Raw genomic sequence first — 26,795 nt, 5'->3', positions numbered from 1 at the left:
GTGCGCGGCCCGGAAGGGCCCCCCCCAGGCACCAACCTGCCAGACCCTGATCTTGGACGTCCAGCCTCCGCGACTGTGAGAAAATAAATTTCTGCTGGGGGAAGCGCTTCCTGTTCTCATATTTTTATTGTGAGTATTATATCAGGCTAGTTTTTTTCTTGTTGAAAAAAACCCGAAACTGTAAGCCCTCACACCCAGCTGAGGTGTGAAGTCTCTCTTCTCACTGAAGTTCCGGCCCCCGCCTCCCTGCTCAGGCCTGTGTGCTCGGTGCACTAAGTGTCTGTCGCAGCAAAGGTAGACAGGACGCGCACACGTGCCTTGGTGTTTGCGAGAACAGGATGCATTTTCTATCTTTCTCTGGAAGGACGTGTGAGCCGGCCCGGGAACTGGCAGTCTGGGGGGGGGGCGTCGGGGGCAATAATGACTGTGGCTCTGCGTGCCAAGGGTCTCTAGCAGGAGGAAGGCTGCGGGGGCTATGCTTGCTTGCAGGGTCACCTGGAGCCTAGAACAGACAGCGCCTCCCAGAGAGCTCCTGAGCCAGGCCCCGCCCCCAGCCCAACTCCCGCGGGCTGGCAGGATTCCAGGTCCTGCCTGTTGGTGGTGGGGGCCAGAGCCAAAGCCTGGGCTCTGCAGCTCAGCTCTCACCCCCCCCCCCACCCCCCCACTCCCCAGAGAGGGCCATGCTTGGGATCAACATCTCCAGGGCCTCGTCAGGTTTCTAGTCCCCAAAACTGGAACTCATGGCTTGACCACAGGCTGTCCCCAAAATTCTGTAATGCAGCCACATGCCCGGACCAACCCTGCCACTTGGCCGGTGGGCTCAGTTGTGCAGGGTCGTGGAAAGAGCTTGAGTCTATTGCTTACCAGCTGTGTGATCTTAAATAAGTTACTCACCCTCTCTGTGCCTCTGCTTTCTCATGTGCAAAACGGGGTTAACAAAGCTCCTCTCTCAGAGGTTTTATAAAGATTGGACTAACAGTTGTGACTCACTTAGCATGGTGCCAGGCAGGGAGTCATTCTTTCTATGGCTGCAGTCGGCATGAGGTGGGGATTGGAGGACTTTCCCATAAAGGGACAGGTAGTGAGTATTTAGGCCTTGCGGCCACGGGATGACTAGGGTACCTACTCAGCTCTGGCCTTGTGGTGCGAAAGCAGCTGTAGACAGTACATAAATAAATGGGCATGGTTGTTTCCAATAAAGACTTATTTACAAAAATAGGTGGGCTGTAGTTCTAAGATGATGCCTTTCAGAAGGCTGGATCCTTAAGGGAGGGAAAAAGGGGAACAAGCGGCCAGGCTGGCCTCCGATGACAGAGATGCCCTTTGCAGTGAGGGGGTTTGGGCGCATTCCCCTACCGGGAAGGGCTACAACAAACCAAGGATTCTTAAGCCAGACCCATCCACCACCTGGGGATCTATCCAGGGGCTTTGGTGGGGGAAAGGGGGGTGTCCAGGAATCCCTGAATTCCTATATAAATTTGTGCATATATTTTTCTGGGAAAAGGGTTCATCGCTTCCTTTAAATTATCGAAGGCATCTGTGATCCCCAAAAGGTGAGAAACCACCCTGTTGAGTCAAGCAACTCCCCAGACTTCAGTGAAGATGCTCAGTGACCTTGGGGCCCTAGCTGATGTGGGAAGAAGAGGCACCAGGGCTCGCCAGGCCTGCCACTGCTCAGAGGCAGGCTTGGGTCTCCTGGTCCCTCCCCCCACCACCAAAGCAGGCTTCCCACCAACTGCAGGTTCTCAAGCTCGTTCTGGGAGGCTTTCCTACGGGCCCCTGGTCTGAAGACAGCCCAAGCACTCCCCAGCCAACCCTCTGCAGACCCACAGGGAGCTTCCTTGTTTCCAGTTTCTCTCCCCTCCCCAGACTTGGCAGGTTGATGGGACCCCAGTGTCCTGCTCAATAGGGTAAGGGGGTGAGACCCTCAGAGAAATGCAAGGCACAGAATGGAGGACTGGCCAGCTGGTGGGGGTAGAATGGGCACTGCCCTCTGGTGTTTACTGGGAAAGTCTGGTCCACCTTGGTTCCCAGAGCACCCCAGACCGGAGCAGCCCAGCAACGGCCCATGCTGCCCCCATGGTCTGGGCCAGGCTGCTGCTGACCCACACGGGCACCCAAGAAGGCTGACAGTGCTGCCCACCAAAGTCGATGCCCTGAGGACAGGATGGCCAATGGGAGGCAGAGCTGGGGGCACTTGTACTTGCACTCCTAGCCCTGCTCCCCCAGGACCAACCCCGGACTGGCTTCTGGGCCTCTCCGAAGACGTCCCATGAGACGGGAGAGCAGCTCACACTTGCTGACCCTGCCCCTCGCCTTGTCCCAGCCTTGCTCCACATGCCCCCCCATGCCAGGCCCCCCGGGATCGCTCTCCCCAAAAAAGGCCAGCTTTTACCTGGTTTCTAGGGAACCCAGGCCAAGCCAGTTGGTGCCAAAAGCGACCTGGAAAAGCAATAGGGTGACTGACCACCTGAGATGCCACCACGGCCCTCTGCTGACGGAGTCCAGGAATTAAGAGTTTTGGCCCAAGTCCCCATCACAGTGGGCCCAGTGGGTCCACAGAGCTGTCTGTGGTTGGTGCCCTGGTTCCCAGGAGCAGCACTAGGATGTGTTTACCTGCACCTGACGGGGCATTCACCTTCGATCCTCACCCGAAGAGTAGAGACTCACACTTCCCAGGGATTTCCAGCCGGGCCAGGCCTGGTGAGAACCACCACCACAGAGGGAGAGGCGCCCCTGCCCACCTTGCTGGAGTGCCTCTCCCTACCCCCGCCCTGACCGGGGCTGTGGCGGGACTGTGGGCAACGGACCCGGAGCTCTCTCTGGTTTGCATGCTGATTCCGTCTTCAGGGCAGGGCCAACGGGCAGCCCTGGCTATGGGAGTTTGTCCGAAGCAGGCAGAAAGACCCAAGACTCCATTAAGTGAGCCAGAGGACAACTCTTCCCCCCCACAGGGGATACCCATGTGCCCTGGTGGTGCCCGGGCTCCCCTAAGACCCTCCGCCACAGCCTGGGGTCTTTTCTCCAGGGCTGGATCTCTGGGGGATGTGTGGGGTCTGCTCCAGGTTGGCAGGAGGAGGGGTGCAGAAGCTGAGGAGGCCCGGATGCTCCCAGTTCCACTGATGACCCCGCTGGAGAAACCCCGGGCCGCGAAGTCCTGGCTCAGGAGGAGCCGTGGGCCTGGGACACAGGTGTGGGGGGGGTTTCATGGGTTGGGAGTGGGGGATGATCACCAAGCCCTGGGGGGCCACAGAGGAGACAGTTGTGAGTAGAAGGGGGACTGGCGCTCACGCCTTCCAGCAACTGTTTGCTGGGTGCTCTGCTGGCAATGAGAAGGTCTAGTAAGACCTGGAGGAGGGACGGCCCCAGGGGGCGCAAGACCCAGGAGCCAGGGAGCCCACGCCAACTGTGAGTCGTTCTTCTGCCGAAGGAAGGGCATCCATGCACCCAACTGCCATTATCATTGACGGTGCTCGGTGGGGACCCGTCAGCAGACACTGGCTAAGCACCTGTCCTGGGCCTGGCCCTGCGAGATGCTGAAGAAACACCAGTTCACAGGGGCAAGCCCCCGCCTTCAGGGTGACATCCCACTGGTGTGGACAGAGTCTAAATCCCGTGGGTGGCTGCAACACCGAGAAGGTATGGGTGGGACCATCACTGTGGGAGACAGTGGCTGGGGCATCTCGCTTTTGCCTGGGGTCCTCACCCCACTCCAAGGGGCCAACAGTGGAGCCAAGACTGTACTTCCGTTCAGGTTCTCCAGGAAGCTACCTGGAGGGGAGGTTTATTTCCTACTGCTTCGTGAGAGCGCATGGCCCCCTCGATCAGAAGCGATGGACAAGGCCAGGGAGCGCAGAGTCCCGTGCGGAGAGCCTGGGACCCAGGGCCAAGACAGGACAGGCTCTCTGTCCACAGATGTTCCCTGGAGAGGAGGAAGACAGAATCGGGTCTGCAACCAGGCAAAGTCTGGATCTGAATCTCTGCTCCCCATTTATTGCCCAGGTCCTGTTGTTTGGCCTCAGTTTCCACCTCTGTAAAACGCAGACTTCAGAGCCCTGTTCGTGGAGGTGATCAGGAATCAAAGGGGGCCACAGAGGCAAGCAGCCAGCCCCTCACCTTGCACAGAGCTAAGCTCCATGTGCAATGGCCTCCCGGTGCCCCCCCCAGCCCGCGGGATGGGGGACAAGCACTTCTTCATGGCCATTCTGCACCCTTAAACAACTATGTAAAGGTTTTGTGGACAAGGTTAAACAGACTGGATTTGAAGACTGTTTTAAATCCTTTGCAGATCGAAATGTTATCCAGTCTGAGCCTGGCGTCCCCAGAACGATCCTCCAGTTTCCAAAGAATGCCACCACCACCACCCACCCACCCTGAGGCACTTCTCCAGGACTTGGGGTGGCAAGGACCGCACTGCAGCCGGCACTGTGGTCTTTCGGGCCTTTATTCAGAAGGTACAGAGCGGCGCGGTCTGGCAGGCACTGTGCGGGGGCGTGGTTTGTAACAGTTGTTTACTCCAAGGTGTCGCAGAGAAAGGGGTGCAGAAGGAAAGAGAACCCTCTGGGGAGTTGAAGAAAGGCACTGGCTGGGGGGGGGCGTGAATCCCCCGCCTCTTCCCAGGCTGGTGGCCTGGGTTATATACACACGGGGGCAGGGTGTGGACTGGATGCAGGCAAACTCAAAGCTAGATACAGCGAACAGGGGAAAGAGTCCATCTGGGGGGGGGGGGGTGTGCAGTGCTGTGTCCGGGCTCTTTCCCCCAAGTGGGAAAAGAAGTTCAGAAAGAAGGCACAGCTTTAAAGGACAAACAGAATCCAGCCTCCCAGTCTTAGTGTTTTGTGCAATTAAAAAAACTGGAAAAAATAAATATAACTTAAAAACTTCTTACACGACACTAAAGGCAAGAGAAACCTTCCTCAAATACGTGAAGCATGCTACTCACCGAGAACCCCCTGGGGGCCGGCAAGGACCAGGCAGGAAGGCTGTCCGTGCACCTGTGCGCACACGGCTTGGCTCACCCTCCCGGCCCCCGCGCGGCCAGGACCCAAGGCATCCCTGTGGGGACTGGGGCTGGGCAGGCAAGGGTTCTGAGAAATTCCACTCAGGATCCATCTACCCCTCTAGAAGGAGGCGGCAGGGAATGGGGGAGAACAGTTAGCGAGTAAATACAGAACCCCAACCCCTAAGGAAGAGAATAACCCTACGAAGATACCGCTTCATACCACTGTCACAGACAGAACGGGACCCAAAGAAACCCATTGCCAATGAGGCAGCACGGACTTCCTCTGACAAACATATCACTTGCACTTCAGCCCATCGTTTGCAAACCATCGGTGCCTGTTTAAAGTGCTTGGAAATTTTGTTCTCTTAAGTAGATCAAGCTGGTCACCTGCACTTTTTGTTTGGAGCAATCATTTGCTTTAGCAAACTTTCTTGGTAGATAGAGAGAGGACGATTTCTGGCCAGCCCACAGTGCTGGAATCTTGAATCTCAATGTCAGAATTTAAGTCCCTCCCCCAGGCCCCTTCCGAGCCACAAGTCACTCCAGCTCCGGAAGGAGACCCAGAGCTGCCTTTGGTGCTCCTGCCTTCAGAGGTCACATGCTGTCACGAGGCCTCTCTCGCTCAGCTGGGTGGGGGCGTGACCTTTAGCAAACCCCCCACAGGAACTCACCACTGTTTTTGAACAAGAGCCAGGAAGTTTAAAAGTGATTTCCTTTAAAAAAAAATCTGTACTTAAACATCCTCATGTGTCCCACCCTCTGCCCCCACCGTTACCCCGCCCGAAAGGGGAAATGCTGGTGTCGTGTGGGGAGGTCGGAGGTCCCCCAGAGGCCCTGGGGCAGCAGCCCAGGAAACCTCTGGACTGGTCCCTCCAGGCGCACACACCTGGGTGCACACGTCTCCACCGTGTCCCTGAAACAGCTCCCAGCAGAGAAACTGGCCCCAGCACCTGCTGCCTGGTTAGAGCTCAATTCCGCACCCCCCCCCCCACCGCCCGTACCTGCACGGACAAAGGAGGGCACCTGGGGGACACAGCTCCGCATGGCCAGAGAGCTGAGTGCTTTGTTCTTAAAGTCTGGCCAATTTTACATTCTTCTCCATAACAGAGACGTAATTTGCTTGAAAATTAAAACACAGCTTAATGGCTTCCCCAGCCATCTTTAGGCAACCTGGAGACTCCAGGGAGAGATGCCTGGAGCACCCCCTCCCCATTCCTGGCACCCACCACCTACCCTGGGAACTGCCCACACCACATTTGGAAAATGTGGGTCTAAGCCCTTCAGGCACTAAGAGTTACTTTAGGGGGGAGATGAGGCCAGTAAGCCAGAAACCTGCTTAGCACTGCCCTGAAGCCCACCCCAAACCTTCTGGGGACCTGACCTCATGAAAGAAGCCCAGGGAGGTGGGGGTGGTGGGGGGTGAAGGGATGTATGGGATCTGTCCTCTGTAGGTTCCGTCTTCTTTCTCCAGGGCTGGCTATGCCCCGGCCCACCCCACCCGGTGCTCCCAACCTCGGCACTGCAAGGCGGGTGGCTGGAGGCACAAATGGCTCTGGGGGGTTGGAGGGACATCCCTGGAAGCTCAGGTGTGCAGAGTGTCCTCTGAATTCAGAGGGTGAGCATCAGGGAAGAGCACAGCTCCTGCCTGCCCCCTCCTGCAAAGGCCTAGGTCAGAGAGCACAGCCAGTCAACTCTAGCATCTCCGAACTCCCAGGTCTGGCCCAAAGCTGGAGGGTTTGGATACCAGATGGGTGGGAGCCCTGTGTTAACAGGCCACCACCGTCTGGGGGCGCCCCTGGACTGCTAAAGGCCAACATGCAGTTCCCAGTGGCTTGGTACCCCAACTACCAGAAGCCTGCAGCCAGGCACCTGCTGAAGCCAGGGTTCTTACAACCCCCCCACTGCGGCCCCCCAGCCTGTGTGCTGAGCTGGGCAGCTCACTGACCGCACCGGCCACCAGGGGGCAGCAGGCCCCCACAGGAAGCCCGAGCGGAGGCTGGAGCTGGCTGCTGGGTTAGGAGCCCACCAGGTGGCACCTGAGCCTGCTTCCAGACCTAAACCCAACAGAGCTGCCCTATAGGCCGCTGAGCCCTGGTCTGGGCATTCCTCTTCTGCTCGGAGATCCTACGGATAGACAGAAGTGGAGACCCCAGCTTCAAGCCCTTCATGAGGAAAGTCACCAGAAAATCTCCCCTCTGCTCTTTGAAATCTCCATCTCGTTTCTACAAAGTGTCTTGTAGTGCAGTTCAGGAGGGTCAGTTCTGGGGCTCGCACTTCTCTAGACACGAAGAGAAAAGGAAGGAGAAAAAAGGAAGCACAGGGGGAGGAAGGGAGGGTGTGGCGAGGCAGGCACAGGGGGGCCTCAGGCTAGCGGGGCGCCCTGGCACATTTCTGTCAGGATGTCGATGAGGTTGTTCAGGCCCGAGAGGTAGCCGTCCTCCCGGTTCCCCTCCTGCCAAGGCACGTTGTGCTGCAGGGTCTGGCCCTCGGGCAGGGGCGTGGTTTTTCCGAAGTCGATCATCCACACCTTGGCCTGCTCCTTCTGGTCATGGATGAAAAGGAGTGAGCTGCCGATGACCTGGGGGAAGAGGGGGGGGAGTGGGGGACTGGGGAAGGCAGCACCGGAGCCCCCACAGCCCACCCCACCACAGCCGGAGTGTACCCAGGGCATGCCCGCCCGGGATGGGGGGCGTGAAGCCCAGAGCTCAAAGCTCCATCCTGTATGGCAAAGCCCACCCAGGGTGGCTGACCAGGGGGCAGAGGATGCCGGCCACCAGGACAGCCACTGCCTTCCGTGTGGGCAGCGGCACGGAGGACATCTAGGATGGCAGACCCCCACCCCCCAGCTCTGGCCTGCACACTTTCCACTATTTCAGACTACCACTAAACCCTGGGCCTCACCGTGCCCCTCCTTCACCCTGATGGACCTGCCCAAATGCACACACAGGCCCCCCACCCAAGAGGGTGGCAGGGAGGGCCAGACCACCCCCATTCCAGCAGCACAACCCAGGCAAAGCCTGCGCAGACAGGCCCGGCAGGGCCTCTGGGGCTGGTCCCTGCTTACGCCCCTGCTCCAAGGACCACGGGCGCCAAGGAGCCCTCCCCCACTCCGGGCCAGCTCAGAGCAATTGCACGGAGTAAGGTGCTCTCCCAAATATGAACACATCCCCCAAGCCCTCCCCTAGGTCACTGTGTGGGACTGGAGAAAATAAGGGGGTACGAGGAGAGGGTGTGAGGTCCTTATAGCTCCCAGGGCCCCAGGCAGGACAGGGAAGAGCTCCTGGAAATGCTGAACCCAGAGAGGAGCTTCCTCTTCCCAGATGGAAAATGGCAGAAGCCCCAGCTCTTTCTAGACTGAAGCTTTCAAATGAGACTCCAGAAGGAGTAAAGCAAAAACAATCTTCCAGAAATAACAGCAAAGGTGCAGAAGAAGAAAAGGCATATGTTCGAGACAAAGCCTGGGCTGCTGACCGGGGGCGGTGCGGTCCATGGGGCAGGTCCTGGGGCTCTGAGGCCCACGGACGGCCTGTGCCCTCTGGAGCATGCAGGCAGGCTGGGGGGGGGTGGGGGTGGGGAAGGGAGGCTCCAGCAGGCTGCACAAAGACCTTTTATTGAGCTGGGAATCCAGACGCCCTGGGTGGGGTGGAGGGCTTGCACACCCTAGGCCTCAGTGTGGAGGAGGAGAGGAAAGGGCATCCTGGGAATGGCTAGGCCAGGGGCAGCGCTCAGGGCAGAGCCCGCCCCGTCTGCCCTCTGGGCACCACAGTCCCCCCTCACGGGCAGTCCTATCCAGGCAGCTGTCAGAGCCACCCCGTGGGACAGGTGCATCCTTGACCAAGGGACCAGTTAGGGATAAAATCCCAGGGCAAGCCAGGCTGTGTGCCCAGAGGCGGGGCCAGCCGTGTCACCTGCTCAAAGATGCCGTGAGGCCTAGCAGGGCCTGGCCCACCCCCCTCTGGGGAAGCTCCCTCTGCCTGGGGTCCTGGGACCACCCGTTTCTTGTTCCTCCTGCTGCCCTCACTGCCCCCTCTGTGTGCTGGGCTCAGGCTCAGGCTCCCTCCGTACAAGAGCCCGAGAGGGGCTGCTTTCTGGAAGGAGCTGCAAGCCTGCAGGGAGCACAGGATCCCTGCTTCACGTGCACCTGGCCACGGCAGTACCGTTTCTGGGAGTAGTATGCAGGGGTGTGCGCACGTATACACATGTGCACGCATGCTCCAGGGGCTGGGGGCCCTGGACTCTCTGACATCAGGATCCTACCGACCCCCCAGGGAAACTGCTGACAATTCCCAAACCTCTCTCGGGTGTCTGGGTTGCCTGCCCGCTGCCCCTGCAGACAAACAGGTGCAAAAGCAGGAACAGGTGGAACGTTCTAGCCCTGCTCCAAGAGTGGTGCCTAAGACGGGCCAGCCCCTTCAGAAGGTCTTGGGTGGTGATGGGTAGCTCTGCCCTAATACCCAGAAGCATGTGGGACAGAAGCTTCAGCTGCTGGGAGGGGGAGGGAGGAGTGGGATGAGGATGACCACAGTGCTCAGGCAGGACAGCCTGCGTGGTCATTCCAGGGAGCCTGGTGCAGACGCGTGCCGACGAGGCTCCTGCTGGCAGCGAGGGGCCTGATCCCGGGCGGGCTGCCTCTGGCTGCATGGTCCAAAAAGTGCCCCTCAGGCTTCCAAAACAAGCAGGTCTGGAAGTGTGGGAGGCGCGCTCACCACTCAGGTGCGCAGGCCTGAAGATCACGGCTGACCCCACAGAGCAAGGCTCTCTGCCCCAGAGAAGGAAAGCCCGGTATCTACCTCATGGCATTTGAAGAAGGGAGAAACTTCTAGGGTGGCACGAATGTCTTTCAGCCGGTCCCGGTAGGCGATCTGGGAACAGAAAATAGCCAGAGTTTTTTTTTTTTTTTTTTTTTTTTTAAGATTTTATTTATTTATTTGAGAAAGAATGAGAGAGAGAGAGAGAGCGAGAGCATGTACACATGAGAAGGGGGAGGGTCAGAAGGAGAAGCAGACTTCCTGCTGAGCAGGGAGCCCGATGCGGGACTTGATCCTGACACTCCAGGATCATGACCTGAGCCAAAGGCAGTCGCTTAAAAATGGCCAGAGTTTTAAACACTTGGGGGTGGGGTGGCTTTTAAGCCCCGCGTGGCCCACTAACATCGCTGGGTATCAGAGCGCAAGAGACTTTACACCCTGAGGTTTTATTTCAACCTCCAGAACCAGGCAAGGCGGGCAGCTGGGCTCCTGGGGCCACGCTTCATCCACACCCCCCACCCCCACACAGCCATGCAGCCCCTCCGAGCTCTCACACGAGGGTGAACTTTATTCCGGAACACCAGCAGTGTGCCTCCGAAACAGCCTGGTTGCCATGGTGTCTTCCAGAATACAAACCTCCATGCCCCTGACCTTCCAAAGGACAGAGGAAGTGGGGAAGCCACAAAGATCTCGGCCAGCGGCCTCTCCACAGAGCCCTCGGACAGGGATAGAGCTGCGCGGGCTCCCGGGGTGCCTGCTGTCCCCAGGGACCATGGGGAAGCCCGGTGCATGCAGGCTGCCACGGTCCCTCAATGCCCTTCTGCAGAACGTCGTGGCCCGGGGCTTGGCACCACGTGCTCTGGGGCGGGCACCATGAAGGAGCACGTGACCCAGAAAACAGAGGGCTCGGGCCGTGGAAGAGCTTGGGGGTGCACCCCATGCCCGAAGCCTCCTTGCCAAGGGCTCAGGGAAGCCTACCCAGCCTGCAAAGGAGGGAGGGAGATCCAGCCAGCGAGGAGTCTGCTCAGAGAAAAGGCTGTACGTGTCCACCCCTGCTCAGAAGGAGCCTATCCCCAGGGGCTCCCAGGGCCCATGTCCCCAGTGTGTCTGGGTCTGTCGCAGGGTGCCTTTCCCTAGGGGTACGGATACTCAGCACACCCTACCTCTGCCTGGAGGATCGAGGTCCTGACCGCAGAGGTCAGAGCCATCTGTCCAGCCTGTCTACTAGTGCAGTGGCCTGCGCATGAGATCCAGTTTGTGCTTTCCTAGCTGTGTCCTGGACCTCAGTTCCTCACCTGTCAAGTGCGGACAAGAACGTCTCCCTGCCCCAGTGGGCTCCCTGGGGATTTGCAGCGAGGCTATAGTGACAGCAATCCTCTCATGGGAGGGAACCGTCTCGGCACCGTGAGGGGACGGCAAGGCAGAGAGTGAGCCCACCAAGTGCCCCCATCTACCCTCGGATGGGGCTGGTGACCAAGTCACCTTCCTCTGCACCTGCCCAGTGGAAGTTTGGGGCCAGCGTGGGCACCGCGGCCCAGCTCGGTCTAGGGCTGGGCAAGCCTGGGGGCGCAATGGTGGTCCCTGTGCAGCTAGCCCCTTCTGGTGGGGGTTGGGGGTGACTCACCAGGATGTTGTGGTTCCCCTTAGTGAACTCTCTGAAGGCCTCGGTGACCTGCTCCCTCGTTTTGGTCTTCTTGAAGTCTCGGTTCACGGAGCCGTCTTCTTTCTGAGAAGGAGAACACCCGTCCAGGAGGGGTCAGCAGAGGGCCTGGGGACCGGCGGGGCGCTCACCGACCCAGCAGCCCAAGGAAGCCAGGCAGCTCGGGGGGGACCGTGGAAGCGTCATGGTCCCCATGTGCAGGACAAGGAGGCAGGTGCGTGCACCATCCCAGGGAGGCTAGTCAGGTGGCAGCGCAGAAGGTCAGGGGAGGCCTGGGGGTGTGGAGCCCAGGAACGGAAGAGCGGGGCTGTGGGCAGCAGGGGCCGAAGGCTTCCCCCGGGGCCTGGCCTCGGAACCCGAGTGCCCAGGGGACACTGCTGCTGTCCAGACAGAAGAGAGGGGCCCCCTACCCCAAGGTCAGCTAGGTTCCCTTTGTAACGTAACATCTTTTATCATAGGTTCCCTGGAGACCAAGATATAATATTGCCTGCCCATCTCTTCCCTGGCCCACCTGGTGCAAGAGATTGCTCCAACTTCTTAATCTGGCACTATGTCTGTTCCAGGCTGTTCCAGGGAAGCACATGGAGCTTAGCTCCCCCAGGAGGAGCTCTGTTCTTGGGGACAAAGGGTGAATGAAGATGGCTCCATCAGGAGCCACCAAACTTGGGTCTGTGCGCCATCAGGCCGGAGGCTAGTTAACGCAATGTGCTTGCCTCTGAAAGGTTAAGCAGGATGCTGGGGTGGAGGGACAGCCAGGTGGACAGCCCATCTCGGGGTGGGGGGACCCTTTCCTGGAGCAGGGAAGGGGAGAAGCAGGTGAAGTGTTGGGGGAGGACGCTGGCCAGACAGTGAACAGAGGCGAGAACATGCAGCTGGAGAAGGAGAGGTAAGGAAATGGGGGATTGTTTCAAACAGATAAGGAGAGGAAAAGGAGCATTACAGGGAAGGGGACGAGCATGAAATTTACAGCCAGTCTGAGGGCTGGATACACAAAAATAAAAAAAAATGCTGGTTTCAGAGGACAGGGGAAGGTGAATGGCCTTCTCAGCCCAGAGCTCGAAAAGCAGCGGTGCCCAGGGGACTCTCTGCAGGGGTGCCCTGCCTTCAGCCCACTGGCAAGCTGGGGGCTCCCAGCCGTCCAACCCCGATGCAAGGGCTGGGTGGTGGGGCCCAGAGTGGGTTGAGGATAGAAACCCAACAACGCTGCAAGGACCAGGGTCTGCGCGTCCATGACCCCATGGGTGAATGTCAGAGCCTCCATCCCTTCCTCAGCTGGGAGCTGGCAGCCCGTGGACCTGGCCCACCTTGATGCCCTCGATCCTGAACCCGAGGGTGGCGGTGGAGCTGATGGTCTCCCTCCACTGCATGTACCGAGGCTTGGTCACAGCCCGCTGGGCCTTCTCCTCCTCAGTCGGGGCGTCAGGGTCTACCTCAATCATCTTCTGGTACATGTCCTTGCGGAGGCTGGGTTTCTTCCGGGCCTTGGTAAGCTCCTCCTCCAGGTAGGTCCTGTGTGGGAACAGGGGTGATGAAGACCACTGGCTGCACCACAGCTCCAGCCTTGCCCGAGGGCTGTACTCAGCTTAGCCAAGGCATGCTCACCCGGGATGGGCACACACTCCGCTCAGGCTGCAGAGAACAGGGCCACCTTGCGGATGGGGTACCCCACACCAGCATCACTGAGGAGGCCTGGCAGAGCCCAGGAGTCTCCCTTCCAGGAAGAGGCTCTCTCAGGAGAGGACATCTTGAGTACAAAGGCCAGGACCAGAAAGTGGCCTCTGAAGAGGCCACAGTGGGGGAAGGGGAAACCCATGACTGGGAGAGGGAGCCTGGGTGTCCCACGGCCACTGTTGTATTGCCCATGGGCCGGCTCAGCCTGCCTTGCCCAGCCCGTGCCTCCTCACAGCGGAGCCTCCAGCCCCTTCGAAGGGCCTGAGAAAGCGCGGCCAACGCTTGCTCACTGCCTGCCCTCCACATGAGCCAGCTGGGCCTGCTGGCTGACCTGGCAGGGGTCCCCCGGAAACTGGCGGGGTAACAGGAGCAGGGACAGACCGGCTGACTCCCTTGCCCCCATCGTCAGACTGAGGTGGGGAACCCACCCCTGCTGCACACACAGGCGAACGCAAACGCCCCCCTGCTCCCCAATCAAACCCCCGCTCCCCTGCCCCCGGCTCCATGGCTGCCTGCAAGCCTTCCTGAAACAGCAATCACAGCGCTGAGCTGCAACGGAGGAAAGTTCTCGGCGTGGGCCCCTCGTGGGTGGGGGCTGCCCACACGGTGGGCAGCTGTGACGGCGGCCCGCCCCCCCCCCCCCCCCCCCCCCCCCCCCCCCGCCCGGGAGTCGTCCCGGGGCCTCCCTTGCCACTGCGCATCACACCAGCTCCAAGCTGCTGCGCTGGGACCCAGAACTGACTGCACGTCAACTCCTGAGCTCTTCCAAGGACAAGTTTTCAGAAACCATTGTATCAAACGTAAGAAAAGACCAAATCCTTGGGTGTGAACACCGGCCTGGTCACTCAGAGCCTTCCGTTGTACTCGTGCGCACCCCCCTGCACGCACGCGCACACCCCCCACGCACGCGCGCACGCGCACGCCCCCACACCGCTGGGCCTGCAGAGCCTGGTCGGCGATGGGGGAGGGGCGTTGACACGTCGAGGCGCGTCCAGCGGGCCTGTGCGTGCGTTCTGCGTGGCAGGGGCGGCCTGGCCATCCCCAGTGCTCCGGAGGGTGCTGTTGGGGCCTGCGGGGTGGGTGGGTGGCTCGACTTCTGCAAAGAGCTTTTACTAGCTCTTTAAACAGGAAACGGGCCTCAGCTTCCAGTCCCTTCTGACCGGGGCTTTCTCTAAAGCTGGCCCGCGATCCCTCCGGGGGGAGTAGCCCACCCTCTGGCAGAGGAAACGGTCAGCAGCCGGACAGTGGGGCCCGAGCTCCCTGACGCCGGCCCTGGAGGAACACGACACCTCCAAGTACCACAGGGGCACATCTAAGAAAACTCCCCAGGGCCACGTGAGCCTGTGTCCAAGCAGCACCCCGGTCCCACGAGGCCCCTGGCTTAGGACACTACCGGTGCCCGTGCCACCCGGGCCAACGCTAGATTTGCTGATCAGCCTGCCCTCTTCTTCCCTGCGACAAGTCTCCACCCCTCATGCCCTGGACTCGGGCCTCCCCCTTCTGGCAAGCACAGGCCACACTCCAGGCATGGCCACCGACTGCTGGTCTTAGGGGAGGTTGTGAGATCAAGCATTCTGGATGGACGGAGCTGGGGAGGCAGTGCAGTCCCCGCAGGGGCACAGGACCCTAAGGAGCCCCCTTGGGGCCTGGTCTGCAGGGCCTGGTCCAGACAAGGCTGGCTGGCCTGTCAGCCCAGCACGGCCCTGCTGGGTCCCTCCCCTGTGGCATCTGTGACCCCTACTTGGACTGGGCCGTGACCTCTGCCTTGGGGTGGCAGGAATGCAGAGGAGCCCATCCCTGGCATGGTGAAGCAGAGAGAACCTGGGGCGAGACCCCTTCTGGGGAGACCCACCCCTCCCCTCCACGCGGACTCCGGGCCCGGCCCACACCTGGGCTAAAACTGTTCTAGCCTCGAGGGTCACTCTGGGTCTCTCCCGAGAACACCAGGGGGACAGAGCTGCAGGACCCAGCCTCAAGTGGAGGGGGCGCCTGCCCCCAGCAGCTTCCCGGGGAACAGACAGGCACACGGGGCAGCCTTTCAGGACCCACTAGCCACACGTTCTTCCCTCAGGCTGTACTTTTTTTGGCCACGGTCAGAGTGAACACTCATCAGAATATTTATGTGTCTTCCCTTGAGAGGGCCCATCCTGGTATACCCTGGGAGGGCCTTCCAGGGACAGAAATAACACTCTGGGGAAGAGCAGTGGCAAAGTGGTGGCTGGAAGGACATTCTGTTTCCTCTCGGTGGGCCGGAGTGGTGAGGGCCTTGGACAGAGGGAGGGAGGGGGTCAGGGACACACAATAGCCGAGTGGGACCGTATCTCCCCATCCCTTGGTCCCTTCCTGGGGACAACACAGAGGGGATGCAGCCCGCGGGCCTGACTTAATGACAATCCCAGGAGGGGTGAGGGAAGGGAAACCGGCCTTCTCCCCCAGCCTCCATCTCTGTCACACACAGACACACAGACACACCCTTCTCTCTCATTCTCCTCTCTTAAGAAAGAAATCTGCTTACACCACCCAAAGCAAACACAGGCCCCAGCTCGGAGCTGCTTCCCAGGGCCCGGTCTTCCCGGCGAGCCGCGGGTCGGACGGAGGAGCCCGGCGTCTGCCTGTCCAGGCTGGGCCCCTGCAGCCGGTGGCTCCCCGAGGTGAGCGTGGCTCCCGGACACCACGTGGCCACAGCCCTGCCTGCAGGAGAGAAGGAGCTGCTCGGGGACCCCTGGGACCTAATGGTCCAAGTTTGAGAGGGATGAGAACACCACGCAGCCAAGACAGGGCCCAGGGTGGTACAGGCGGCGGGGTTTCGGCTCCTCTCGGCTCGGCGCACCACCCTGTCTCCTCCTCGCCGCTCTTCCTTCTCCTTCCCTCCCCAGTCCTCTCCTGGCTTATCTCCCTGGGCAGACACCAGGGGTTGGACCCGATTCCAAGCACAGGCCCACGCAGCCCCTTGTGGCCTCTATGCCTTACTCAGGGCCCCGGAGCACCCCATGTCCGCCAAGGGAGCAGCTCCTGGGCTCTCCCTCCCCTCAAAGGGCAGACCCAAGTCTCTGTTGGCAAACCAGCACGTTCCACTAATGGGCTCTCCCTTCCCATGGGTGGGGGCACAGGGGGCACTGAGAAGGGCCTCTACCCCTGCCTCCCTGTGCGGCCACCCCCTTGCTACTCCAAGCAATCCCCCCTGTCCAGAAAGGCAGTTCTCTGTGCCCTCCCCAGGGAGGCTCAGCACGGACCCAGGCCCTGTTTCCGGCCCCACAGGTATTGGCTCCAGAGAGGGGAGGAGGCTGTCAGGGGCAAAGCAGGGTCCCGTCCCCTCTGCACGTCATGTAACAGGACCGGGGTGGGAGGGGGTCCCAGTGGTCCCCCTGGACCCCCAAGCCTCCCCCATACACACTGGACTTCGGGGCGGCCTCTGTGGGGCCTGGCTCACCTAACGCCCATCTTGCAGTCCATCACGCAGGGAGAGTCAAAGGCGGCCAGCAGGTCGTCCATCTGGTTGTAGCGCTCCCCGTCCTTCACCACGTCCCCGTGGTAGGCGGGTACAAAGGGCTTCAGCACATCGGCCATCAGCCGGTCCAGGCAGCGCTGCTCAGACTCACAGTGCTTCTTCAGGATCCTGCCGTTGGCTGCTGCCTTGAAGCTCCCTGCAGGGCAAGGCGGAGGCGGCCTTTGGTCCCTCTCCGGGGCCCGCCCTGCGCTGACCCCCCCCCCTCCACAGCCCCCTCGGGAAGTCTCCCGGGGGGTGCCCCCCAGGTCCCCGCTTGTGGACCAAGCACTTTAGGGGGAGTGGATGCAGGTCCCGGTGTCCAGGCACGCTCACAGGCTGGTTCCCCGGCTTCCCCGACCACAGGCTCCTTGTCTGAAGGGAGAAGGCCTCCAGTGCTCATGGCTGGAGGGCCTGTGCTGTCCTACTGGTATTACCGTTACCACCCCCAGCCCATCGTCCGTCCTGCTTCTCAGGTGTTGAAGGTGCCTCCAGTCTCCGGACAGGAGTCCTGGTAGGGCCGGCTTCAGTTTCAGGACAGGGACACTGGCTGAGAAGCGGGGGTCTGAGGCATAGCTCACCCGAGCACTGCTCCAGTCACACCACCAGGAAAATATCTATTTAGGAAGGTGTCCGTCCAAGCACCTCGGGCTGGGCCCAGGTTTCGGAAATATAGAGGAAATGTCAGACCCCGTGCTGGTCTGCGGTCATGAAGGTCAAGTCTGGGGCAGCCACCGAGACCTCCGCAGAGGACGATGCTCACCAAAGGGCCCCCACATGTGGACTGGCCGGCTCTCGGGCTCTGGCGTGACACGTCCCTCCACCCCTGTGGCTGGTGGGCACCCTGGCCACCTGCACCTAGGACCTTCCTTGACTTGTGGGGTGACCTGCCTGCCTCTTCCCCCCCCCACCTACAGGGTCCTTTGGGACAGAGACCACGTTTCCAAGAATGTGGTGACCCCCAAAACCATGGTGATGCGGGGATAGAGTGGGCGCTCAGTGAAGCGCTGGGCGTGGCCCCTTTGTCCCAGCTGACCCATGGTGGGCTAGAGGCAGGACTGATGACGGCACAAGTTTTATTGGGCTCAGCGGAAGAGAGGCAGAGGGGGAGAGAAAGATCGAATGTGACAGAGACGGGGGGGGCGGCGTGTGTGTGTTTGAGGAAGGGGTGGCACGGACCCTAGAGGGGGCAGCTGTGCTCAGGGCAATGCTGAGGCCACATAGGCATGTCTGGCTGAGACTGCAGACCCCGGGGTCTCAGAGAAGCTGTTCCAGATGCTCCCATCCCCAGGAGCATCCAGGGCCAGGCCCGCCCCGCCCGCGTGCTGGGTGCCTCCCGAGAGAGCCGGTGGTCTGGCGGGAAGGTTGGGGGTGGGGTTCAGTACCTGCATGTCCTGCCAGCTGGATCCAGGGGTACTTCTTCTTGAAGGACATGACAAAGGGAGACCAGTGAACCATGTTTTTTATTTTCCTCCATGATTTGCTCTAGAAACAAGAAACAAAAAACTCTCCATTAGAAAGAGAACGAGTACTTTCCCGTTAGGATAAATTCAAAGCAAGGTAACTCTGTGCCGGTGGCCCCAGGATGAGAAGCGCCACGCCCATGGGGCAGGGGCCCTTGGCGGCTCCGAGGTCCTCACCCTCTGTCATCTACCTGGCGGACGTACTGTCAGAGGGAGCTCGGCAAAACCTGTTGCTGAGCAGAGCGCCCAGATGCAAGGGGACCTTCAGGGCGAGGGTGTGACAGGTGCAGCGTGGAAGCGGGAGGGCACGTGTCTCCAGTCCAGTGCGGACCCCACCCCATGCCACCGCCCCACCAGGGAACGACTAAACCCACCCTGCATCCCTGCTACATGCCCCTCTGGGGCCTCAGTTTCCTCCTCTGCCCAGTGAGGGAGGGACAGCTGGTCCACCAGGCTCCTAGCACGGCGGGACCCTCAAGCGTTCTGGGAAATGACCCCGGCGTCCCAACAGCACTGGCCCCTCAGAGGCAGATAAGAGAGGGCCGGTGTCCCCTCACGCTGTACCTGTGGGTGTGGTGGCAGAGGTATTTCTTGCCTGCAAGGGGCTTGAAGAGAGACTTTGCAGGGAGTTCCTGGGGAGAGCACCCTCCACCTCACAGCTGGGGTGCACTCGGGGTGAGCGGGCCTGCAGTTCCCTCCTCTTCAATGTACTTCTCCTTAGGGAGTTTCTCAAGTAAGACCTGTGAGTGCATGCACACGTGTGTGAGTGTGCATATGTGTGCGTGTGTGCATGTGCAGGTGCGCAGGAGGGGCTCCTTGCGCAGAAAGAACTGACATTGACTTAGCACCTTACTTTGGTTCCGCAAGAAGCATGCAGGGCCGTCACTGTCCCGTCCATGGGTAGAACGTGACCCTCAGAAGTCAGCGATGAATGAAGCTGGCACGCAAACCTCCATCCCATATGACTACCTTACAAAAATCCTCTTCTCCCCCAGCAGTACATGTTTCTCCAGAAACACACATCCCCACGTTAACTTTAGGACAGAATCAGAGACGGAGCGGGGAAGACCACGTGCCCCCCAACACAGGCGTCCCTGGAGGTGGGTGGGAGCCCGCCCTGAGCAGCGAGCGGGTCCCTGGCCAGCAAAACCACAGCGCGAACCCACAGGGCTCCGGGGCTCCGCGCTGGGGGAAGGAGAAGCTAGCCCCTCTGCACAGGGGCAGGGGGCGGGGAGGAGGGGTCCCACCTCCACTGGGGGGGCCTGTAGACGCAGCAGCTCCTTGTTCCCTGCCCACAGCTGTGTTCCCCAAGGACACAGGCCGCATCCTTGCAGAGGCTGCTGGCGCCCAAGGTGGATTCAAGGTTAAATCAGTCGCCCCGGGTTTTCGTTCTCTTCGCTGAGACTCAGCTGCTTCTGTCATCAGGCTTTCAAGTGAAAATCTGTTTAAGGAGAGGAATTCCTCCCTACTGAACCTGGCAGTCTTTCTCACTGTGCCAGAAACGCTCACCCCGCCACCAAGACCTAGTCTGTTCTTACGCCAGGCCATGTGACAAAAGGGCCGGGCCTCTACTAGCAAGGTTGTTTTTCTAGATCATTCTGACGGAGATCACCAAAGAAGCCTAAGGAAGGCCGAGGCGTGACTTACCTCAGCACCCAGAAGGCCACACAAACAGCGCAGGGCATGGGGGGGGGCAACAGCGGAAAAACCTCATTATAGGAGAGGAGCCGGCAGTGGTCTGACGGCCCCACGGGGAAGACGTCAAGGTCGGTACGGAGGCAGAGCGCACAGCCGGCCACCACCCAGCACAGCTCACAGGGGATGAAGGTGCCACAGGTGCAGCGTGGAAGCAGGATGGCACGTGTCCCCAGTCCAGCCTGGACCCCACCCCGTGCCACCGGCCCACCAGGGAACGACTAAACCCACCCTGCACCCCCGCTTCATGCTCCTCTGGGGCCTCAGTTTCCTCCTCTGCTCAGTGAGGGAGGGACAGCTGGTCCACCAGGCTCTTGAACAGTTGGACCCTCAGGGCCAGCATCACCCGGCTGCACAATGTATCTGTAGATGCAGTGGTGACACATGACCCAGGGAGGACAGGTCCTACGGCCAGGGAGGGGTGTGCCAAGATGGGTGTGTGCTGGGAAGGAAGGTCTTCGTGGAGGCTGTGCCGGACAGAGGCAGGGTGCCGACAAACTTGGGGGAGAAGACTGTTGCAGGCCTCTGGGACGGAGCCTCGGCCTGGGTCCTGAACCGCTGGGTCCAGCAGGGGCTGAGGGTGAGCAGGCGAGGCCAGCTCTGGAGGCTGGGCCGGGAAGCTTGGAGCAGGGCAGTGTGACGATGAGGGGAGGCAGGTGGACCTGGCTCCGTCCCCTCCTTGCTGACCGCCCTTGGATGAGCTCATGACCTTCCTCGTGGACCCCCCTTACCTGTAAGATGGGACCAGCACACGGGTTCCCCTGATAGCAGGAGCAAAAGCCACTCCACGAGGATGGGGTGTGTGTGGGAGTGTTGGAGCTGAAAGGAGAGGGGTGCTCGGGGTGGGTCGCCGACAGTTCAAGCTGAGCTTTTCTGCTCAGCTTCCCTTCCCAACACGAGGAAGCATGCCTTTCACATGAAAAGGGCCAAGGCCACGAGAGTCCTCCCACAGCAAGGCTGCCTCGGGCGGTCGAGGATGGTGGAACATTCTTGTCTGTGGGTTTGCATGCCTGGGGGCACCGAAGTGGTGCCGAATGTGGCCACCAACACTAACAGGAGAAAGCATATCCAGATCATGGTCGGGCCCAGGAAAGGAGGGTGCAGGGCCACCGCTCACCAGCCCACAGCAGCGGAGGCACGTGGGAATGTGGGGGGGATGGCAGAGAATCAGCTCCCCCACCCCAGGGAGGTTTCTTCAAGGCGGGTCCCCTGGGCAGTCAGGACGGGAGGCTGGCAGCCGCTCTGCTCAGGGGGAGTCTTCAGAGCGCTCCTTTAGCAGAAGAGTCCAGAGCCTTCGGCAGACGCACCGTGGCTGGCCACCCAAACCCCAGGTATGTCCCATGTGGGCGCTGGGCCCTGCCACTTGCAGCCTAGCTACCAGATAACGCCAGGCTCTGCACCAGTCAGATCTGACCTTGGCTGGAGTGCGGCACTTGGGATGTTGTTGGGAGCACTTCAAGGGAAAGGAAAGAACCATGGAACGGCCTGCCTGCCAAGCAGGTGCGGAGCCACAGGGCAGACTTTCACCTCCACTCTGTGCTGCGTGGGAGAGCCTCCTGCAGTGAGGTTTTCCAGGTAGCGGTGCAGGTTTACAGAGTGTGATGAGACCCCACGACACAAATCCCTCGCTGACAAGCCCCCGGGGTTCAATCAGCACTATCTGGGTTTTGCTCTGTTTCCCACGTGCAGGGGACCTGCTGCACGCCTGACCTCGCCCCGTGAGCGGTGGGGTTTCACTCTATACTCCGGCTGCATGGGGTGATTCAGAAGGAAAGGTCCCAAAACCAGCAGGACGGGGGAGGTGAGCGGCCTGGAGATGCCTGATGCTTGGAAATTGTTCCAGGAGGTTCCATCCCCTGGCACCTGACTGCACAGGAGTGGAAACAGTCAGCACATGGAGAGATGTGTAGGGGGAGAAAAAAGACCTGAAAACAGACCCCTACCCTCTTCGTGCCTGAGCCTGGCCCAGCCCAGACGAGCCTTCCCCACCACAGCCCACCTGCCCGTCTCAGCAGCTCAGACTTTGCCCGCCCTACATCACCGGCCTGCAGGAACCGAGATGTCTGGCCTCACAGCAGATGCGAACCTGCTAGAGGCCGGCGCCTACATGGGCGCCTCCGAGCGGACAGGCTGCCGTGGCCCCAGAAGGGCCCAGGGCGGAAATGGTCCCCTGGCCAGTGGGGCCACAGGGCCCAGGCCGAGCACAAGAGAGGCAGCCTGGCTAGCATCTGATGCTGTGTGTTTTTCTAAACTGGATTCCAAGCCTCCCTGTGAGGCTCGTGGCTTCCGGGAAAACGCCATCCTCTCGTTGCTCCCCCCCCATGTCCCACTCATGCTGCAGGGGACACTGCCTCCAACAGATGAGAGGGCCGACTGGGATCGCCTCAGAGTCTGGCCTTCGTCTTCCATAAAACAGACAAGAAGGATGCAGCGGGGAGAGGAGAACGAGGACGAGGAGTAGGGACCCAGAGCTGGGCTGGGGGAGGAGGAGCCAACCCACCCCCACAGGACCAGCGACATGACATATGGGATTCCTTGTCCAAAACTCCGTAAGACTGTCCACACGGGGATGGCAGAGGCTGAAGCAAGCGTGGGGTCCCTGCGAGGCGAGGGCGCTCTGTGGCCACAGAGCATTCCCACCAGGGAAGCCGGCCCCACCTCCTGCGGGGGATAAGTGCCCAGCCGGTCAGTGGGAGCAGGTGACCTTCTGGGTCCCAACCTGCTCGCCCTCTGCCGATGACCATGGGCCGCTCTTCAGCACTGGGGGGCAGGGAGGGCTCCAGCACGGGTGGCCTGAGACTCTCCTTGGGGGGCTCCCAGCAGCACCCCCGGAAAGGTCCGGCAGGAGGGGTGAGGACGGTTACCCATCAGCACTCCTCTCCTTGCACACACAGCATCATGCCTGTTCTTTGGGTCTGGCCTCGCTCCGTCCCCCCTGGGGGCCTCCTTCTCGTGCACTGAGAGGAGAGTGGTCCCCACAGGGGTGTCTGAGCCCAGTGCCCAGCCTTCCCCACAGGAGCTGCCCAGGGTCGGGGCCCTCTGGGGCCTGCCCCTCGTAGCCAACAAAACTGGGGTGGGGTGGGGAGAAAAGGGAGTGATGTTGAAGTGACATCAGGCAGCTGCCCCCACCCCCACATGGAATTATGAACAGCAGTTCACTAAACACGTACTCTCCCAGGCCGGTGAGATCCTGCAGGCGACCCGGGCCCCACACACCTCTCCCCACCCACCCTCAGACGCCTGCAAGGGTGTCTGGTCTCTGCCCTCAGGAATTCCCCCCAAGAATGGCTGCAGAGAACTCAGCTAACCCCACAAAGCTCGGAGCCCCCGTGCCCTGGAAGCCCTCCCTCTGGGTGATTCCGCAGGGCCCTGGGCATGCCTGCACACCAGTTCTTATCTGAACAAGTGTGAGCCTCCTGAGAGCCAGGCCCCCAGCCCCACCACGGGGGTCCCCGAGAGGCCACCCTGGTCAGCCCGGCCTGCAGCTGAGCCAGGCCCCACACGGTTCAGGAGGAGGGAGACCAAATCCAACTGGGTCTGCCCCTTGGGACGTGGTCAGAGCCCCCCGGGGCCAGCTGAGGTTTCCAGGCCTCGGCAGTGAGCAGGCCTTTGACCTTGTGCCCTCTGCCCCCCTCAGTGTTCTCATCTGTACAGTGGGCTCGAGAATGTGACACGCGCCCTGCCCACCCCACAGGGCTGTGGGGAGAACCGAGGAGGGAAGAATACAGATGGGCAGGTGCTCTGTTCATGGTCACAGGACAGGAGAACCTCAGGTGTTCATTTGCTTTTACTTCTGTATATATATTTTTTTCTTTTGGTAATAGAAATAGTTTTCACCTCCAAGGCACAGCAGATGGGCAAGAATCCAGCTGGGCGCTTCCAGAGGGTCAAGTCATCACCAGGGGGCAAGAAGATGAGTAACTGTGTAATTCATTGCTCGTGATGCTTCCCTTTGGGTGCTCTCAGCCGCTGGGAGCCCGCGGGGCAGCTCCAGACGTCCCCGCGCTCCGGGCCTCAGGGATAGCCAGAGCCAGCCAGGCCCAGGCGCTGACACCAGGTTCTGGGTCAGAGGATCAGTAAAGTTGCCCAGAGGAGAACAGTCTCCCAAATCACCCCATTTCACATATGTGGAAGTCTGCCAGGCGCCCCCGAAGAGCAGCACTTGGGGGTAAAGAGTGAGATTGCTGAGCACATTTCATTTTATAATAAAAAGCAGTTTTATAGACTTTTCTTAACCTTTTCCCACCAAACTGGTTCCCCCAATTTTCTTCTCTTTCCTCCAGTGCTTCCCTTTTTATTGAAATAGTTTGACAGTTGGCTGACTTTTCTTTTTAGATAATTACACAGAGTCTCCATTTGTTTTTTGTTTGAGTATAAGAGATGAGGAGAAATCTCTAAGATGTCCGAACAGGGGAATCTTCTTTGGACCCCGTTACTCTCCAAAACAACACTGCCGGGAGGCCGGGCTTTGCGGCACACGTGCGTGTGCAGGTGTGTTAAGTGAGTGGCTATAACCCGGCGTGTGGGGGAAAGTGGCGGAGAAACTGCATGTTACATGGCAAAGATAGTGCCAGGCATATTACTAAGCTTTCAGGCCGTCCTCCCTCACCACACTGACACAACCCTGTCTGTTCTGCACATGAGGACACGTATTCAGAGAGGTTAAGTAACTTGCCCAAGGTCACACAGTTTCCTGGTTCCCGCCATTTAATTCTGAGGATTTTGTTCTGTTTCAGCCAACAGGCTAACCAGGCCCCGTCTTCTCTGCCTGTTCTGGGGCTATCGGCTGCTCCCCTCCCCCAGTTAAAACATAGCCTCAGATCAACAGCAAGGGCTTTGTCCCAAGAGCGACCTCTCAGATGGGGGAGACCTGCTCTGCCTAGTTCCCGGCACCGCCTCCCTGACGCACACTTAGGGAAGGCACGCTTCACAAGCCCTGAGATGGGGGGCAAGACACCCCCTGCCCAGGGAAGGCCCACTCTGCCTCAGTGCCTTTGCTCTGCTCTTGCAAAAGTCTGAGCGAAAGTCACCGAGGTGTCCATGTTTGGAAGAATGCTTTTTTTATTCCTTCTTCTTCGGGTCTCTCTGAAAAAGCAGTTAGGGTTTCCCGGGTGATCCTTCCCTCCTGCGCTGGGGCAAAATCTGCACTTCTCCCAGGCTGGGCCAAAATCTGCGCTTCTCCCAGGCTGGGCCGGCCAACTTTGTTCATTGTATTCGTCCTGGCCCAGCTTCCCGAGCTGGCAGCTGGGCATGCCCAGGCAGGTAGGCACCCCTGGCTCGAGAGCTCCCTCCTGCAGCCCTGCTTAGAAACCTGGCGGGGTGACCCAAGCGAGAGCTGCCCCGCCCCCAGCGCTGAGCTGTGTGCTTGGGGCGTTGGGGGAGGGGGAGGGAAGAGGGCCTTTCAAAACCAAGACCCCAAGGATCGGAAAAATTAAGCCCAAGGACTTGGCAGGGCAGGTAGCTCTGGCTAAAAATAAGAGTCTGGGCTTTAAGACCAACCATCTTTCCCCTCTTTAACAAACAAGAAAATTCCCCCATAAACCAAACGCAAAAACACTTTTGCAAAAAGACCCAAGGAATGTTCTTTTTTATTCCCGCCTCCTCACGTGATGTTCCCCTGGCCCCATGGCTGGGCGGGGGTGGGGGGGTGGGGGGGGCGGCGGCAGCAGGCGGGTCAGAACACCTTCAGCGGAGGTTATGGCCGGGCACAGGTTTTCTACCTGTCCTTCAGAGAAGCCACCAATGCAGGGTGGGGTGGCTGAAGTAACCCCCGGTCTGGATCGGCAGCTGGCCTGGGGCCGGAGAGCAAGGATGGGCAGTCCTCTCTTGCCCCCGAGGCCACCACCTCGGCCACTGCAGGCGTGAGAGGTGGGACCCAGCCCGGGGTTCTCGGGGTGAGGGCTGCCGAGCGCCAGCTCTGGGGTGGAGGACCTGGTCAGGACCTATATCTCCTGCTCCACAGTGGGCACTCCCGATGCAAGCTCAGCCCCGTTGACCCTGTGTGAGGGGGGCCACCCCGGCCAGCCAATGCCTTCCAGCGCATTCTGGCCAAAGCCAGAACCCTGAAGGGCTGCCCAGCTCTGCTCCCCCGGTGAGCTGCCTCCTTCCTGCAGCAATGAGAGGCCCACTTTCTAGACCCGGATTGGCACACTGGGGTCCTCATTCAGAGAGACTCCCCCTCGGCCAACATCCAGATCTCAGCTGGGGGGGCTGCCCTGACCCAGCTGGCGAGTGCCCCCCACCACCCCCAGGAGGGAGCCAGTCCCAGAGGCCTTTCCGCCCCCACGCCCACACTCTGGCTCTTGGGGCCTCTCCCATCCTCACCCATCCGGCAGCCGGCCCCCTCCTTGTCCCACACCCGCCCCACACCTGCCCCATCCCAGGTCTCTGCCGACGCAGCTGCACATGCTCTGCCTTCCGTCCTCCCCTCTGCTGATCTGCGTCCTACCTATCCCCGCAGCCGATCCCGCAGGAAGCTGTGAGCTGGCCCTACTTCTCCACGGAGCTGCTTAGATCATTCCAGCCCCACGTTCTGGAAGCCCAGGAGAGGGTACAAGTGCCTCCTGACTCTGCGTAGCGTGCTGTGTCTGCCAGCAGAGGGTGAGCTCCTGGGGGGCTGGGCCTAGCGCTGCTGTGTGCCCCCCAGCTGCACGCCCCCCAGCTGCACACACGGTGGATTACAGCACCCCCGGCTGGCTGACTGACGGAGGGGGGGCTTGTGGGGGAAGCCTCACAGGCCCAGCACACAGCAAGGGCTCGGGCCCTGCCACATCGCACTTCCTACAAGACAAAATACACCTAAGCCGGCACACGCTTCCTTAGATTCACCTGCTGGGACCTGGATTTTTCCAGAAACATCTCCAGGGAGGAGGGGCATCCTTGCGGGAACTTCCCGCTCCGTCTGCCTGGGGTTCCCTACACCCGCCATGGCTCCTGGGCAGCTGGGAGCCTGGCTGGCCCTGGACCCCAGGGGTCTTCGCACACTCACAAGTGAGGGTTTGGAGGACCACCCCCCCCAGCTCAGATCAGTCAACCAGCAAAGAAAGCTCTTCTCATAGTGCATATTCCAGAC

At 60.3% G+C, this 26,795-nt stretch overlaps 1 protein-coding gene across 1 annotated transcript in view; it reads right to left on the bottom strand.

Moving 5' to 3' along the window:
• Window positions 1-4,426: 4,426 nt before the first annotated feature.
• Window positions 4,427-26,795, bottom strand: part of ITPKB (inositol-trisphosphate 3-kinase B) — an 89,650-nt gene continuing 67,281 nt past the window's right edge. Inside the window, exons 3-8 of the mRNA XM_045877621.2 lie at window positions 17,951-18,050; window positions 16,512-16,725; window positions 12,715-12,919; window positions 11,375-11,476; window positions 9,793-9,864; window positions 4,427-7,580 (exon numbers count right to left, since the gene is read on the bottom strand). Coding sequence (XP_045733577.1) covers window positions 7,365-7,580; window positions 9,793-9,864; window positions 11,375-11,476; window positions 12,715-12,919; window positions 16,512-16,725; window positions 17,951-18,050 — 909 coding nt within the window. The 3' untranslated portion in view covers window positions 4,427-7,364. The remainder of the gene's footprint in view (window positions 7,581-9,792; window positions 9,865-11,374; window positions 11,477-12,714; window positions 12,920-16,511; window positions 16,726-17,950; window positions 18,051-26,795) is intronic.

Source organism: Mirounga angustirostris, unplaced genomic scaffold (assembly GCF_029215605.1).
Source record: "Mirounga angustirostris isolate CCGP_5_RB_7025 unplaced genomic scaffold, mMirAng1.0.hap1 SCAF_6, whole genome shotgun sequence".
NCBI classification, from domain to species: domain Eukaryota; kingdom Metazoa; phylum Chordata; class Mammalia; order Carnivora; family Phocidae; genus Mirounga; species Mirounga angustirostris.
This window is presented reverse-complemented; position numbering and strand designations above follow the sequence as displayed.